The sequence below is a fragment of the Paramacrobiotus metropolitanus genome, unplaced genomic scaffold (genome assembly GCF_019649055.1).
Source record: "Paramacrobiotus metropolitanus isolate TYO unplaced genomic scaffold, Prichtersi_v1.0 Parri_scaffold0000028, whole genome shotgun sequence".
Classification (NCBI taxonomy): domain Eukaryota; kingdom Metazoa; phylum Tardigrada; class Eutardigrada; order Parachela; family Macrobiotidae; genus Paramacrobiotus; species Paramacrobiotus metropolitanus.
This window is the reverse complement of record NW_026570248.1, coordinates 676,305-691,653: the sequence shown is the minus strand read 5'-3', so window position 1 is coordinate 691,653 and position 15,349 is coordinate 676,305. Positions and strand designations below refer to the sequence as shown.

At 46.1% G+C, this 15,349-nt stretch overlaps 1 protein-coding gene across 2 annotated transcripts; it reads right to left on the bottom strand.

The window, feature by feature from the left end:
- Positions 1 to 138: 138 nt before the first annotated feature.
- Positions 139 to 15,282, bottom strand: LOC129588038 (uncharacterized). Of its 2 annotated transcripts, XM_055482056.1 has the most exons (3): positions 14,830 to 14,846; positions 14,591 to 14,659; positions 139 to 7,173 (listed from the first exon to the last, which is right to left on the bottom strand). In XM_055482056.1, exon 3 carries the CDS (start codon positions 4,676 to 4,678, stop codon positions 1,520 to 1,522), a length of 3,159 nt encoding a protein of 1,052 aa, XP_055338031.1. In that variant the 5' UTR covers positions 4,679 to 7,173; positions 14,591 to 14,659; positions 14,830 to 14,846; the 3' UTR covers positions 139 to 1,519. The 2 variants fall into 2 exon arrangements, with proteins under 2 accessions (XP_055338031.1, XP_055338030.1); XM_055482055.1 differs by having other exon boundaries at positions 14,591 to 15,282.
- Positions 15,283 to 15,349: the final 67 nt, after the last annotated feature.

The window sequence follows — 15,349 nt, the reverse complement described above, 5'->3', positions numbered from 1 at the left end:
TACTAGGCACCCATCATTTTCCCGGTTTTGGACCACCCTAATCTGCGGGTTACGTAATTATTTTGGTCGTACTTCGCGAATTTTCTGGTCAGTCGAGATTCGAGAACGGCTAACTAACTCTCAAGGTTGGCGCATAATCGCGCAGCCTGTATCTGTTATTACCTAACTCGGACGGCAGTTGACATAAGAAGCCTTATGCTATCGCCTATCGCCGATTGTCAATTTTCGGCGGAGCGGCCCAGGCCGCCCAGCCAATTCGCCTCAGAAATGCCAGTGGTCACTGGGGGCTCTTGACTGTTGAATTCTCGCTCGATAGCCTTTCAGTCGATTCTGGACTTCTGTTATCCAGCCGCGTCTTCGTATCTGCGAAGGAATTCCCTTAACTGTTTGTTTTTGAATCAACAATTTCTTTCAAAACCAGTCGAAATGTTACGTGAAATCTGGTTTCCGCTGTTAGTCGGTTGGCGGGTTGGGGACCTGGAGTGATCGTAGTACAGCCGCACGAAACATGAACCTATGGCGCTCGATAACCTTTGAATACGCTCGCCTAACGCCCCTTTAAAATATTCGCAAGAACTGTACGGCGCCACGTATACGCCCTAGAGTGCTTTGATTTTGCACTGTTTTGACGCACAGAGTCGCAGACTGGAAAATAGGTCTGAGTGGGAATAAATTGATTATTTATGATAATTGCACTTGTTACTGTATTAGAGATTTTATCGTTGATTATAATACTGTAATTATTTGAACGTTTAATTTTTATTTAACCGTACAGATATCAAGCTATACGTCTATAGTACAAGTACGTGGCTATGCTTTTCTCGCCGCACCTACGAACAAAAACTGACTTCGACTCGCTCAGTGTGCCAGACTGGCAGTCGTGTGCAACGAGCGTGGTGCAAAAGTTGCTTACAAAGCGCTGATAACTTCTTACTATAGGGAATACGAGGTTTATCCTCGTATCCCGGATGACGAATGAATATGAGACAACACACGTGAATAAAATGGGAATTTTATTCATCAGTGAATGCAATACATTGCGGAGGAAAAGGGCACAAAAGGGAAGAGAAAAATATGCCAGTCAAGACTGTGCATATCAACACACTAAGAGAACACATCACAACGCTGGCCACATATCCACCTAGCTGGCTCTGCACACCTGTGGTGACGTAGTACAGAGTTGTATCGTACAACTCGTACCGTCATCCCTGCATGCCACCGGAAAGGGACTCGAGCTCCTGCGAGAGAGTGCTGTTCGTCAGCATTCGTATCCATCCGTATCGTCTCTGGCCAGCGTGTCAATAAAAATTAACATGAAATCCATGAAATAATGAGATTCATTCCGTACAAAATGAGCATCATTAGAATGAGCAAAATTTATCAAGATCATTTCCATCACAATTATTTAGGAAATAATAAACTGTCAGTTTCTTTTGTTAGATCAACAATTGAGAAAAAATTAACACAATTTATTAACGCAAAACTTCAATTATTCCCATTCCATCTCCACCTTCTTTGGTTAGCGCTTCGGATCGTATCGTCCAATTTGGCGGTTGCGGCGTCGCTGCTGATTTTCGTAATCATCTTCATCATAATAATCGTGTTCGTCACGATCATCCCGATCTGTAGCGCGACTGCCTCGTCCCGAGTGGCTTTCGTAGCCATATCCAAGCGTTCCAGAATTTGGCTGCTGATCGTCAGCAGTCTCTCCTTCTTCGTACTGGCGGGATCGATTGGGATCGCGACTATTATCAATGATAATACGGGCGTCGTTAGCCTGAAGGTTTCGTACCTCTGGCTGAACTGGCTGCACAACACGGGGAGTTTTCACATGGTCCATTAACGCGTATTCCGCACTGAAGTCCCGTGCTTCAGGATTAATATCCATGCCTTTAAATCCATGATTTCGTAGATTATCGTTTTCAATCATCGCTCGGATGCGTCTCTGAGCCGTAGCGCGGTCTTCTGGTTTACCGAGCGCATCCACCATACTTCGTCCGTATTCACGCCAGTTCTTCTTTATATCAGCGAGTTCGCAGTGGGAATTGAAATGTCCCAATCGTGCAGCAAATATCAACCGAAAGAATCGTTTCAGTGGATCGTTCACTGGTCGATCTTTCCACTGTGTGTCGCTACTCTTATTCACTTCGCAGATGGCTTGCGTAATGTCCAGGGAAGCACGACAGGCTAGAAAAAACAACGCCGGATTCGTGTCCGGTAAAATAAACTGTAACACATATCCTTCCATCTTCGTGTGTCCACGTATTTGGAATTGGCTCAGCCATTCTGCATCAGGGGTCTGGAGAGGAACTCCGATTCGTTCGCGGCTCAGCTGTGTTTGCATATTGTGACGGCGTCGTTCCGTGTAGTACACATACTCCGCTTCTTTCCGGGAGAATTTCAAGCCTGGAGTATTCTGTTCCTGCACGACTTTGTCCAATTCCGATTTCTGATAAAAGGAATGGAAACTCAACACCATCCTTTTCAGGGCCGTCTCTGTTACGTCGTCTGGCTGAACCGGCTGCACAACACGGGGAGTTTTCACATGGTCCATTAGCGCGTATTCCGCACTGAAGTCCCGTGCTTCAGGATTAATATCCATGCCTTTAAATCCATGATTTCGTAGATTATCGTTTTCAATCATCGCTCGGATGCGTCTCTGAGCCGTAGCGCGGTCTTCTGGTTTACCGAGCGCATCCACCATACTTCGTCCGTATTCACTCCAGTTCTTCTTTTCATCAGCGAGTTCGCAGTGGGAATTGAAATGTCCCAATCGTACAGCAAATATCAACCGAAAGAATCGTTTCAGTGGATCGTTCACTGGTCGATCTTTCCACTGTGTGTCGCTACTCTTATTCACTTCGCAGATGGCTTGCGTAATGTCCAGGGAAGCACGACAGGCTAGAAAAAACAACGCCGGATTCGTGTCCGGTAAAATAAACTGTAACACATATCCCTCCATCTTCGTGTGTCCACGTATTTGGAATTGGCTCAGCCATTCTGCATCAGGGGTCTGGAGAGGAACTCCGATTCGTTCGCGGCTCAGCTGTGTTTGCATATTGTGACGGCGTCGTTCCGTGTAGTACACATACTCCGCTTCTTTCCGGGAGAATTTCAAGCCTGGAGTATTCTGTTCCTGCACGACTTTGTCCAATTCCGATTTCTGATAAAAGGAATGGAAACTCAACACCATCCTTTTCAGGGCCGTCTCTGTTACGTCGTCTGGCTGAACTGGCTGCACAACACGGGGAGTTTTCACATGGTCCATTAGCGCGTATTCCGCACTGAAGTCCCGTGCTTCAGGATTAATATCCATGCCTTTAAATCCATGATTTCGTAGATTATCGTTTTCAATCATCGCTCGGATGCGTCTCTGAGCCGTAGCGCGGTCTTCTGGTTTACCGAGCGCATCCACCATACTCCGTCCGTATTCACGCCAGTTCTTCTTTTCATCAGCGAGTTCGCAGTGGGAATTGAAATGTCCCAATCGTGCAGCAAATATCAACCGAAAGAATCGTTTCAGTGGGTCGTTCACTGGTCGATCTTTCCACTGTGTGTCGCTACTCTTATTCACTTCGCAGATGGCTTGCGTAATGTCCAGGGAAGCACGACAGGCTAGAAAAAACAACGCCGGATTCGTGTCCGGTAAAATAAACTGTAACACATATCCCTCCATCTTCGTGTGTCCATGTATTTGGAATTGGCTCAGCCATTCTGCATCAGGGGTCTGGAGAGGAACTCCGATTCGTTCGCGGCTCAGCTGTGTTTGCATATTGTGACGGCGTCGTTCCGTGTAGTACACATACTCCGCTTCTTTCCGGGAGAATTTCAAGCCTGGAGTATTCTGTTCCTGCACGACTTTGTCCAATTCCGATTTCTGATAAAAGGAATGGAAACTCAACACCATCCTTTTCAGGGCCGTCTCTGTTACGTCGTCAGCATTCCGCAGATTCAAAGCTTTCTGCAGCCGTTCCGCTTGAGTCGTAATGGTGCCGTATCCAAAGTGAATACCCATCATAGTTGGGTGCTGTGAAATGCGCGGATTCATGTGTTCGTCACATGAATCGTCCTTCTCCTTCGTAGGAGGTTGCAGTTTCGGGTCCAAGAAAACGTTCGGTGCCGATGAGAACTTCTTCAAGATCGGTTTGTTGGCGATCTGCTCGTTATAGATGACGGGTTCTCGGTTTCGTCCCCATCCACGGAATGTAGCTGTGACATCCTGGATAACTGGCTCCGTTTCGGTGATGCGTTTCATCAGCGCCGGCATGTTCTCCACTCGTTTGTCGAGAGATGGGTGTCGTGGGGCTGAGGGTTCCTGCGTAGATTTCGCGAACTGAGCCAAATTAACAACTGGCAGCGTACCTGCTTTCGGCTTTTCAGCTGGCTGTGATGGTGGGCGTTCAATATCCCTCCAGCGTTCCTCCTTCCGCCGAATGCGCATGTGCGTTTCCACGATGACTCGTTCGCGGAAGTTCTCGTTGTTATGCGGACTCTCCCAATACTCCGGGCGAATAAACTCCAGGTACGCGGCTACATTCCCCAAAATAGCTTCGTAGAAGAGTTCTGCTACCTTCTGTGGTTCCGTCAATCCGGATAACAAATGTCGTACGCATGGACGTTCGGCATTCTTCTGACATCGCTCACAGTTTTCGTGGAACTTTTCAATTTTATACTCCATTTTACCGGTACGTGAAAAAAATCAAAAATATTCACTGTCGGCTGGCTATGCAGATGAAGGACTGATTTGCATGCGGTTTTTTCCGTTCAGCTAACACGTGCGTCTCATCTCGTTCATTCATGAAGTTCGGAGGCGTGGTAGACAGCTGCAGGCTGTTCGTCAGCCAATCATAGCGTTTTCGCCGTATAATTCTTTCGAGTGGGCGTAATAGACAGATCGGGCTGTTCGTCAGCCAATCGTAACGTTTTCTTTGTCTATTTCCTTCCAACTGTCTTGTATCGGCCATCGTCTTCTTCATAATCCAATTCATCTGCTACTGTGTTTTCGATTTGACTTTCAGCGTTATTTGGCAATCCATTGATGATATATATTCGTAAATAATTAAAAATTTCCCGGATTGTCGATCCATTAGGATGGCGAATATCTCTGATGGCACGATTAACAGCCTCTGTCCAAAAGAAGGGATTTTCGAAGTCTGCATTTATTCGATTCGTAATGCTGCACGGTTGCTGATAAACTGCTTCCCAGCTGCCGTAGTATCGTTCTACAAGACGTGCATTCCTGGCGTGCATTTCCAGTTCTTCTTGAACTCTTTCTCGCGTTATTCCAGTCATACCCGGCTGTGCACGTATTGCCTCCCAAATTCTGACGACTGTAGGTCGGCTTTGCGTATTTTCGACGATTCGTATCGCCTGCGTAATATTATCCATAGAGATAAATACCGGTGCATCCGCTGAAAGTGTTGCACTACGTGAACTTGCGGGAGACAAGAGATCGTGCGGGTTTGTTCGACGGTTTGCTTTTCTCGCGACTGGTGGTCTGGATGTTCCTGGAAGTGGTTCCGGTGCTGCCTGTGTCAGCCGGGCCGAGCGTTGCGTACGCTGGCTAATTCTTTCACTTCGTCGCGGTTCAGACTGTGGTTCATCCAATAGAATTACAGATGTATTCCCCTCGCCAGATGATGTCGTATCGTAACGACGTTTCGGTTCCATCACGGCGTTAGAGTATCGCTTATGCGTCGTTGGTGCTGGGCGTACATCTGGGCCGTATGGTGTTTTTGGAATTTTATTTGCCGGTGTTCCAGTCAGGCCAGACAATCGTTGTCTGCGTGATGCCATTAAAGCATAACGTGGCTCTGGGTCATTTCTCTGGCGTAAAACTTCCATCAAATGTTGTTCAACCAGGGCATCCACTGCTCGACGAACATTCTGCTGGTGTTGAATCCAGTCTACTGCAGGTACTGGAAAAACGGCGTTTAAATGTCGTAAAATTTCGTCGTATGTGGATCCCTTTGGATTTCGAATCTCTTTTCAAGCCTTTATAATAGCCTCTTCAATTCTGTGCGGCGTGTCCATCGTGTAGTCTTCGTGACCACGCTGCAGTGATTCTGGATTCACGTAAGCTGCATCAGTCTGCCAGTCGTTATATGTTTCCAAAATTGTTCCACGCTGCACTCCTTGTTCCAGTGCGTACTTGAATAATTTCATATCCGCTTTACGATTGTGAATATCTTTTTCCCATTGGCGATACTGCTCTTTCAGATAAGCCAAAGAAGGCTTACGCTTTCGTTTCTTGACTGTTTCAATGCACTCCTTGATAGCAACAATCGCCTGGCTAATTTGTGGAATGTCGTACTGCCGTTCGTCGACATGTCGACTGCGTGATTCAGATCGTGCTGGTGTCGATGCGCGTGAAACAGGGACTGAAGACAGTTCCGAAGGGATTTCTGACTGTCGAGACTGCATCACTTCATCCAATTTCTGAATTTTAGTCTGCGTAGACTTTTCCTCTGTCACTTTTCGACGGCGATTCATTCCTTTCGTAGGAATACGCAGCGTAATTGATTCATTCATTGGATCGTCTGATTGCTCGATGAACGCTTCAATCTGTCCTGGCTGTCGCATCTGGGCGTTTAATTCCGCGCGTAATTCTTCCATAATTTGCCGGCGATACTGTTCGTCAGTATTAGGTGGGCCGGTAATTCGTATACGGTCTCGTGGATTCTCTGCGCGTAAATCAGCCATAATCTGGACAGTTTCTCCACTTGATTGACGTGACACTGACGCTGGACGCGTGGCCATAGATGTAGAAGTAGCCATAGTTGTTGTGGTCGTATTCGTTGCAGATGTGACGGCAATCGTATAAATCGGCCTCGGGACACTTTGTTGTGAAGTGATCCACTGTCGTTGCGTTCGTTGTGCGTGTGTCACTGGAGGTGTTTCCTGCAGCACAATAACTGGCGTTAAAGGAACTGTCACTGTGCCGCTTCCCTGCTGATATGGGTTTTGCTGATGCGTCAGCGAAACATTCGGGAGTCGTATCGGCACTTGAATTTCTTGTGCTGCATTTCGGGGATCGTAAATATAGGGACCGCGTAGTGGTGGATTAAAATATCCTCCACGATTCATCGAGGGTCGTCCCCGTCTTGGTCCGCGTCCACGTGATGGAATCGGGACAGGTCGTTGATCCTGATTCTGCTCTCGATCCATATTATTCTGGACGACAAAAATAACATAAAATAATTCCAACTAGTCCACATAATTCTTTTCCGGTAATTATCGATAGAAAATATTCATAAAATTAACTCGTGCCGTTCTGCCCGTTTTATGTAACTTTGAATAATTAATCATTTTTCTAGGGCGTAAAATTCTGCGTTTCAGCTGATTTTCATGCTCATCCTCTAAATTCGTATTCAGAGGCGCTGTCAACATTTCGTTGGGGCTTTTGCGTTTAGGCCCATTAACTTCAGCTGATTTATCCGGCACGCTATTGATGGCGTTTATCACTTCATGTGATTTATCGTTAGTATACTCAGGCGTGGATTCCTGTACTTTATCCGTTGCCTGCGGTATGGGAATTCCTTGCTGTTGCGGTGTTATCGTAACACTTGGAGTTTCGTCTTCGACATTTTCCCACTCGTGTTCGTCACGAGTATCTGGTTCCGCTGGTTTAATTGGCAACTTGATTCGTAATTTGGGAATTTTCCGCAGTTCAATGTCCGGTGATATATACGGTTTAAATCGATCAACTGCCACGTCCATTGTTTTTCCGTCTTTTTGGCATTTTACTGTGACCGTATTTCCGTATGGAAATTTTAAAATTTCGTATGGTCCCAGATACTGCTTTCGTAGCGTATCTACTTCATCTTTCTTCTTTTGAGTTTGCTTTATCCATACGAGATCACCGATTTTGAACGTAGGCGTAGACTTTCGTCGGTTATATAATTCCGCTTTCTTTTGGAATTCTTCTTCAATAAATATTTCTGCTATTTCATGTGCACGTGCGAGGTGATCTGCTGTCGCTTTCAGGTAATCATCCATTGACTCGTAGTCGACGGGAAGATTCGTTTGCGTAACGATATCTTCTGGAATTACTTGTTCCCTGGCGTACAGCATCCGAAACGGGGACATCTTCGTCGTTTTATGCGGTACTCGGTTTCGTGCCGAGACTACAAATGGAAGAAACTGGTCCCAATTTCGTACATGTCCTCTCCGCACGTACATCGCGAGCGAATCTGCTATACTACGCATCTGCCGCTCAACCAAGCCGCGTCCTTCCGGGTGGTATGCGCATCCGAGGTGTCGTTCGATTTTTAAGATTTTCGTAATCTTTTCGAAGAGTTTACTCGTGAATTGTCTTCCTCTGTCCGTATCGACTATCCTTGGTGCTCCATACGGCAGTACCACTCGTTTAACGAAGAAATCAGCGACTGTTGAGGCTTTTATGTTGGGCAGCGCGTCTGCTATCACGAACTTTGTTAGATGATCGATGGCCACGGCGATGTATCGGTTTTTGTTCTTCCGCGTAATTGGCAACGGGCCTTTCAAGTCCATTTGAATTTTGAAGAAGGGTTCACCGACTTTCACTTCTTGTAGTTTTCCTGGTGGTAATTTCCCAAGAATTTTCCGCATCTGGCATCGTTTGCAGCTATCACAGTAGTCGATGATGTCCTGCGTCATGCCGTTCCAGAAGTATCGTACTTCTATCGCCTTATACGTTTTCTTTCTTCCAAGATGTCCGCTTGAAGGGGAATCGTGCATGGCGCGTAAAATGTCTCCTCTCATGTGACGTGGGACAATGAATCGACGATATTTCTGTGCATCCCGTTCCGATATTTTATACAGTACTTTATGCCACATTTCGTATGTGTCATAATCTTTCGGTAACGGCTTCGTCGCATCGCGGTTTTCCAGCTTTAGAATTTTCTTTAGAATTACGGGATCCTTTTCCTGTTCTTTTCGTAAGAACATAAAATTGTCTTCTTCGGTATCCGCGTCATGATCAGCTGGATCGTCCAGCGTAATCACATTTATTCGTGCTGTTGACCGCTCGTAGTCATTTAGTTTCATCCCTTCGTCTTTATAAGCGTCAAATGTTGGCAGTTCATCCAGATTCTCGTCTGGTGATGGCTGTCCAATGGGATTCCGGCTTAAATCATCCGCGTTATCATTCGCTTTTCCAGGGCGATATGCAATTTTTATCTGGTATCGTCCCAGAGCAATTGCCCAGCGTGTAAGTCGCGGATTAATTCCGTCCCGTTTCGACGTTGATCGTAAGAGATTTGCCAATGCTTGATGGTCCGTTTTGACGGTAAATTCACTGTAATCAACATAATGTCTAAATTTATTTACAGCGAATACGACAGCAAGACACTCCAGCTCCGTAGGTGCGTATTTCTTCTCAGCGTCTTTTAACACACGGCTTGCGTAAGCCACCGGTTTTCCATCCTGGCTGAGGATCGCTCCGATTCCTACGTAGCTAGCGTCACATTCTATCACCACGGGTTTTTCCGGATCGAATTTTACTAGAATTGGCGCGTTGGTGAGAAGATGTTTGAGTCGTTCAAACTCTTCGTCGTGCTTCTCGTTCCAATCGGCCTTGACGTCTTTTCCGCCTTTCAGTAAATCGTATAAATTACGCGTTTTATTCGCATAATGGTGGATGAATTTCCGGTAATAATTCGCGAATCCAAGAAAAGAACGTAGCGACTTTTCGTCAGTCGGCTTTTTTCTTGCGTTAATCGCGTTAATTTTCTCCGGATCCACTTTAATTCCTTCCTTGGATACGATATGACCGAGGAAGTGAAGTTCCTCCTTGGCGATGTGGCATTTCGATGGCTTTAGCGTAAAGCCAGATTTACGTAAGCATTCAAATAATGCACGTAATTTCCTTATGCCATCTATCAAGTCTTTGCAGGCGCATATTAGATCGTCTAAAAATGCGAAAATTCCTTCTAGTCCCATCGCCTTTAATGGTTGTATCGTAGTATCCATTGCCGCTTGGAAGGTCGCAGGCCCATTACAGACGCCGAAAGGCATTCTCGTAAATTCGTAAAGTCCATCCTGCGTTATAAAAGCTGTCTTCTGTATCGATTCCTCGTCCATAGGAATTTGCCAAAATCCTTGGTGACAGTCGAAAGTGAAGAAGAGAGCGTTGCCGGCCACGGCTCCCAGTAATTCGTCTGGATTTGGAAGGGGATAGTTGTTTTTGCGCGTGACGTTATTGAGGCGAATATAATTGACACAGAATCTTGTATTCTGCCAACCGGCTAGACGATGTCCATCAGCGTTATGTTTAATCGCTAGTACCACTGGAAAACTCCATGCAGACTTTGATGGTCGTTTGACGCCTTTCGCTAACATGTCCTTCACGTGCTCCGAGATGTATTCTTTTCCCTTCCAACTCGTACGATGTGGCGGGCACTTCACAGGTTTAGCGTCACCTGTATCGATATGATGCTTTGCTACTGTCACTGTCCCGTATGGACGGCTCTTTGATGGAAAGACATCCCGGTATTCGTAGAATAGTTCTATGAGTGACTTCTTTTCTTCAGCAGTTAATTGTGGGCCGAAATGCATCGCGGCGATATTTTCATCCATCTCTTTCTTTTCATCGGCAGTCATTGGCGTGACTTTCACTGTGGAAACTACAGGTTCGTCCTGTATTTCTTCATACGTTTCCAAAATTCCAAGCCAAGTGCCTTTGCGTACAATCTGCCGTTTATCTTTGAAATTGGCCATAAATATATCGATTATCCGGTTTTCCGGCTTCACCAGTCCTTGTACTGGTGTCATCTGCGTTGCAGAGAATATCGCGGGATTCGGCGAGAAAATGTACGGTTCGTTTCGTACGGTATCGTATTTCTTTGGCATTGCCGATATCCACGTGTATCCAGGGTCCACGTTGAAGTCGTCAGTCGCGTAGACTTTTAATAATTTAACGCGTGACTTTGGCTCGTTTGCCCCTTTAATCACCGTTGCAGCTTTTGTAAGCTCTCTATCCACCGTGTCCACGTCATATTCTTCTTGCATTTCTTTCAGGTTTTCTGGTGACATCTCGATTACGCTATTATTGCTGTCCGGTTCGTTAACACGATTATCCCGTGGTTTTATCTTTTGACGGGTGAAGAACGGTTTCTTTGTTGTGGGCTGTATGGTTGTATCCATGCAATCACATGCCGGTTCGTCCGACATTTGTTCGCGTAGCCATTCTCGAGCTCTTCGCGTTAATTCTTCAAGATCCTCTTTATCGGGATTTTCTTCTTTCTGACCCTTATTGTTGTGAGATAGTGGCATCTCAACCGGTGCCACCGGTATAGGGAGAGATGACACTATCTCTGCTGCCGTATTATTTTGCGTTTCGTACGCATCCACATTTGCACACGTGGCAGCTTTTTTTACTGGCCCTCTTTCGTTAGGTGGAATCCATTCCGTCGCCACAATGCGACTTCCACTTATCACAATTTTTATCTTCCGCAGAAAATCCTGTCCAAGGAGGACTTTAACGGCATCCTGCGTTGGCTTCACGTAGAAGCAATGGCCAGTCATTATTTCGTCCATGGAGACAGGAACTGTGCAAGCGTATTGCACGGGAAAATTATGTATGCCGCCTATTCCGCGTATGGAAAGTGGCGCTTTCAATTTATGCGTCTCCAATTTATTTAATTCGCAAAATTGTTGCGAAATTAAGGACGTCTCCGCTCCAGTGTCAATCATCGCGTCCACTGGAATTCCTCCAACTTCAATGCTGTGCGTCAGCACCGGTGCAATCTCCGGTTGATTTAATGCCGTTAATAAATTTACTTCGGCGTATTTCTGTGGAGGGCGGTTCACGGTGAATCCGTGAATATTTATTCCTTCGGCGTTTGTCGCCTTATTATCCGTACTCGTAATTTTATCCGGCGGTTTCGGGGGTACGGGAACAGCGTGGCCGGGATTTACTGGCCGTTCCCTTGCGGGTTTAAATTACCAGCTGCGGCTCCTTGCGGTACAGGATTCCCGTTTAAATCAGTGAAGGTTCGTCCTCCCTGATTATTATTATATCTGCCGTTCCCACGGTTTCCTCCGCGATATCCGCCGCCGCGAAATCCACCCCGTCCTCTGCCACCACGGAAATTCCCCCGGTTCTCCCGCTGATATTCGCCGTTCGAGTCCGCATTATCGGCTCCGGCTGCGTGGCGCGCAATTACTGCTGCTGCTCTTTGGTGTTCCGGGTGAGTTTTCATATAGAATAACTCCATTTCGGGATGGTTATTACAGGACGTGGGGTTGTCAATTTTCGCGACTCCAGCAAATCGGCAACGCCGGGTTTCGTGACCCTTTATCTCACAATTATCGCAATAAAAGGAATTGCGGGCGTAATTGCCGTTATTATTATTGTTTCCACCGCCGTTATTAAGTTTTCGGTTTCCGTTCCAAGGGCGACTGAATTTTCCTTTCGGCGGTGAGGATGATGGCGTGGGAGATTTACGGCTGTCGTCGCCGTTTGGGCTTCCTCCATTGCCATTCTTCCATTTCTTTCTCGTAACCGTTTTCCACGGCTCGTCTTTATCGTCAGCCGTTGCTGCGTTAATTATGGCGTAGCTTTCTCCGTCAACGGTGACCAAACTAACTGTGGCAGTCTTTTTGTCACTTCCGTTTACGTATTTCGGATCGTCCGAAATAATACTTCTAACATACGAAAGCCATTCCGTTGGCGTTTTAGGATCTTTAATTTTCAAGGCCATATGTAGCTGGGGATAATCCCTGATTCCTTTCGTAAGGAATGTACACAGTTGTTTATCTGATCCAATCATACCAGCCATATCGCGTAAAGATACCATTTTCTGGTAATAGGTGTCAATGTCTTCTTTTCCGGCTTGCCAGACACGTGTTGTCAGCTCATTCAGGGCTGTCGTAGCCGGATTCTTATCAGTGAAGCGCTCAGTCAAGAGCGTTAACCAGGCTTCGATATTATCCAGGTGTGGCTGCGATCTGATCGTCAGATTATACCACTGCTGTGCCTCGCCGGTCAATGCCGCTCCTAGCTGCGTTACAGCTGTGGCTTCGTCCCAGCTATTCTGCACTACAGCACGGCGAAACTTTATAATGAAGCTGTCAATCTCCTCCCGGTTTCCATTGTATTTCGTAATTGGAATCGGGGCGCGTGCCGCTTTAATTAATTCCGTAACGTCCTTTACGGGCATCGTGCCCGGTGGTAAAGGAATCGTAACTGGTACTGTGTTGACCGGTGGTGGGCGTCTTGGGGGAGGTGGAGGTGCTGTGGAACGTGCTTGCAATGATCTGTTCGTCAGATCTCGAATTGTTGCATTTAAACGGAAATTTTCCTCCTGCATTTGTTCCACGGCTTCCTGGTATCCTTGCTCGTAAGCAGTAAATTGGGCGTTCTCCACCGTCTGATCCACTTGATCTCTCGTGTATAAAACTTCTCGTGTTTCACGTGGCTTTTCAAACGGTGATTTTCTTCCAGTCGCATCACGGCGTTCGACTTTAAAGTATTCGGATTTTTCCGTTATTTTGACCTGTTTGGCCGGTGCCTCTACGTCTTCGTGACGTTTTTCCTTCAACGATTTAGCGAATTGTTTGCGTAATTTCTCCATTTCGGCCACGTGTTTGCTTTTATCCAGCTTCCGTAGCTGGTCCATTTTGAAAATGACTTTCTTATAACGTTCATTTTCAGCAGTTAATGTCTTATTCTTTTGTTCGTTATTCGCGTTCTCCGTATGTTTTTCGTCAAACTCTGTTTCCATGGCTTCGCGATTTTTCTCCAATTCTTCAAGGCGTTCCAACGTCTCTTCGTAATGTTCATTTAATTGGGACAGCTCCCCTCGGAGATGTGTATTTCGTTGGACGACTTGATAAAATGCGTCTCGTAATTCCGCTTCAGTCATATCTGCGGCTTCTTTGTCGAGATTTTCCTTTTCATGAGTATCAGTGGTCGTATTTTGCGAATCGTCCACCGTTGGTTTTTCCGTAGCTGGTTCGTCCAGCTCTTTTTCCGGTTCCTTCGTGTTATCATTTCCTTCGCCGATCGTCGGCATTTCATTTTCAACATTTTCAATGATGTCTTTCAGATTGTCTTCGTTCGCCTCGATCATGGTCGTATCGAGTTGATCTCCGTTCCAGGGAGAATCTCCTCGTTCGTTATCGCTGCCGTCTCCCACCTGAAATTTCGATGGAATCTCCATATTGTCGGTTGGGTGCTTCCGTCCTTGGAAAATTCTCCTCGCAGACGTCTGCGATGATGTGTCGTCATCACTGGACGATTCCTCACTCTTATCGTTGTTTTTCGACATTTTAGCAGCTCCCAATTTCTTTGTCTGCTGGCGCGTCGTAGCGCCAGTAGCAGTTGACGGTTGCCGAGGATTTGGTCGATCAGCGTACATAAACATGGTTTCCTCCATGTTATCGCGTGTTCCGAACGGGAAGATGCTTTTCAGTCCGTTGAAAATTGCGTATCTCCCAGACATCGTATTTCGTGATTTACAGTATACAAGTATTTTCAATTACAGTCAATGCATAGGCAGAAAGGCACGGCTTTATTGCAGTAGCAATATTTTTTTTCGTATGCGGATATATCCGCTTCTTTTGTTATCGTGCTAGGCTGATAATGATCTAGCTACTATGCACTTACCACAGACAGACAGTTTACAGCTACCAAAATTCCAGGCACGTAACCAGGAAATTCTATCGTAGAATTTATCTGAAAAGGTCAGGAATTTTTTGTATTTATTCGTAAAGATTTCTGTTCGTCAGAAGTAATTCTAGAAACAATTCTTTAATCGTTTGGCCACTGCTGGTTTCGTTTCCTTTGAAATGTACGGCGCGCATACACGGTTCACTGTTGTCCCTATGACACAGTGTGTTTCGTACACAGAGATGTCAGGCGTTCAGCAGCGTTATTCCGCGAACTGTTCGCGTCGTGAGGTTGATTCTCTTCTGGAGTTTATTCCTCCCTTTCCACTGCTCGACAGTGAAAAAATTTTGATGGTGCCCAAATATCCGCAGGAAATGGGAAATATGGATCCGTCCGATCAAGGATGGGATCCAAAGATATGATTCCAGTCTGCGCTGTAAACAGCACAGATCGAGGCTCTTCTAGAGACGAGATCTTTCACAGATCTGCTACCATATAGGGAATACGAGGTTAATCCTCGTATCCCGGATGACGAATGAATATGAGACAACACACGTGAATAAAATGGGAATTTTATTCATCAGTGAATGCAATACATGGCGGAGGAAAGGGCGCAAAAAGGGAAGAGAAAAATATGCCAGTCAAGACTGTGCATATCAACACACTAAAAGAACACATCACAACGCTGGCCACATATCCACCTAGCTGGCTCTGCACACCTGTGGTGACGTAGTACAGAGTTGTATCGTACAACTC

Coding starts and splice junctions, on each gene's coding strand:
- LOC129588038 (XM_055482055.1), bottom strand. CDS start 4,678: ATGGAGTATAAAATTGAAAAGTTCCACGAAAACTGTGAGCGATGTCAG.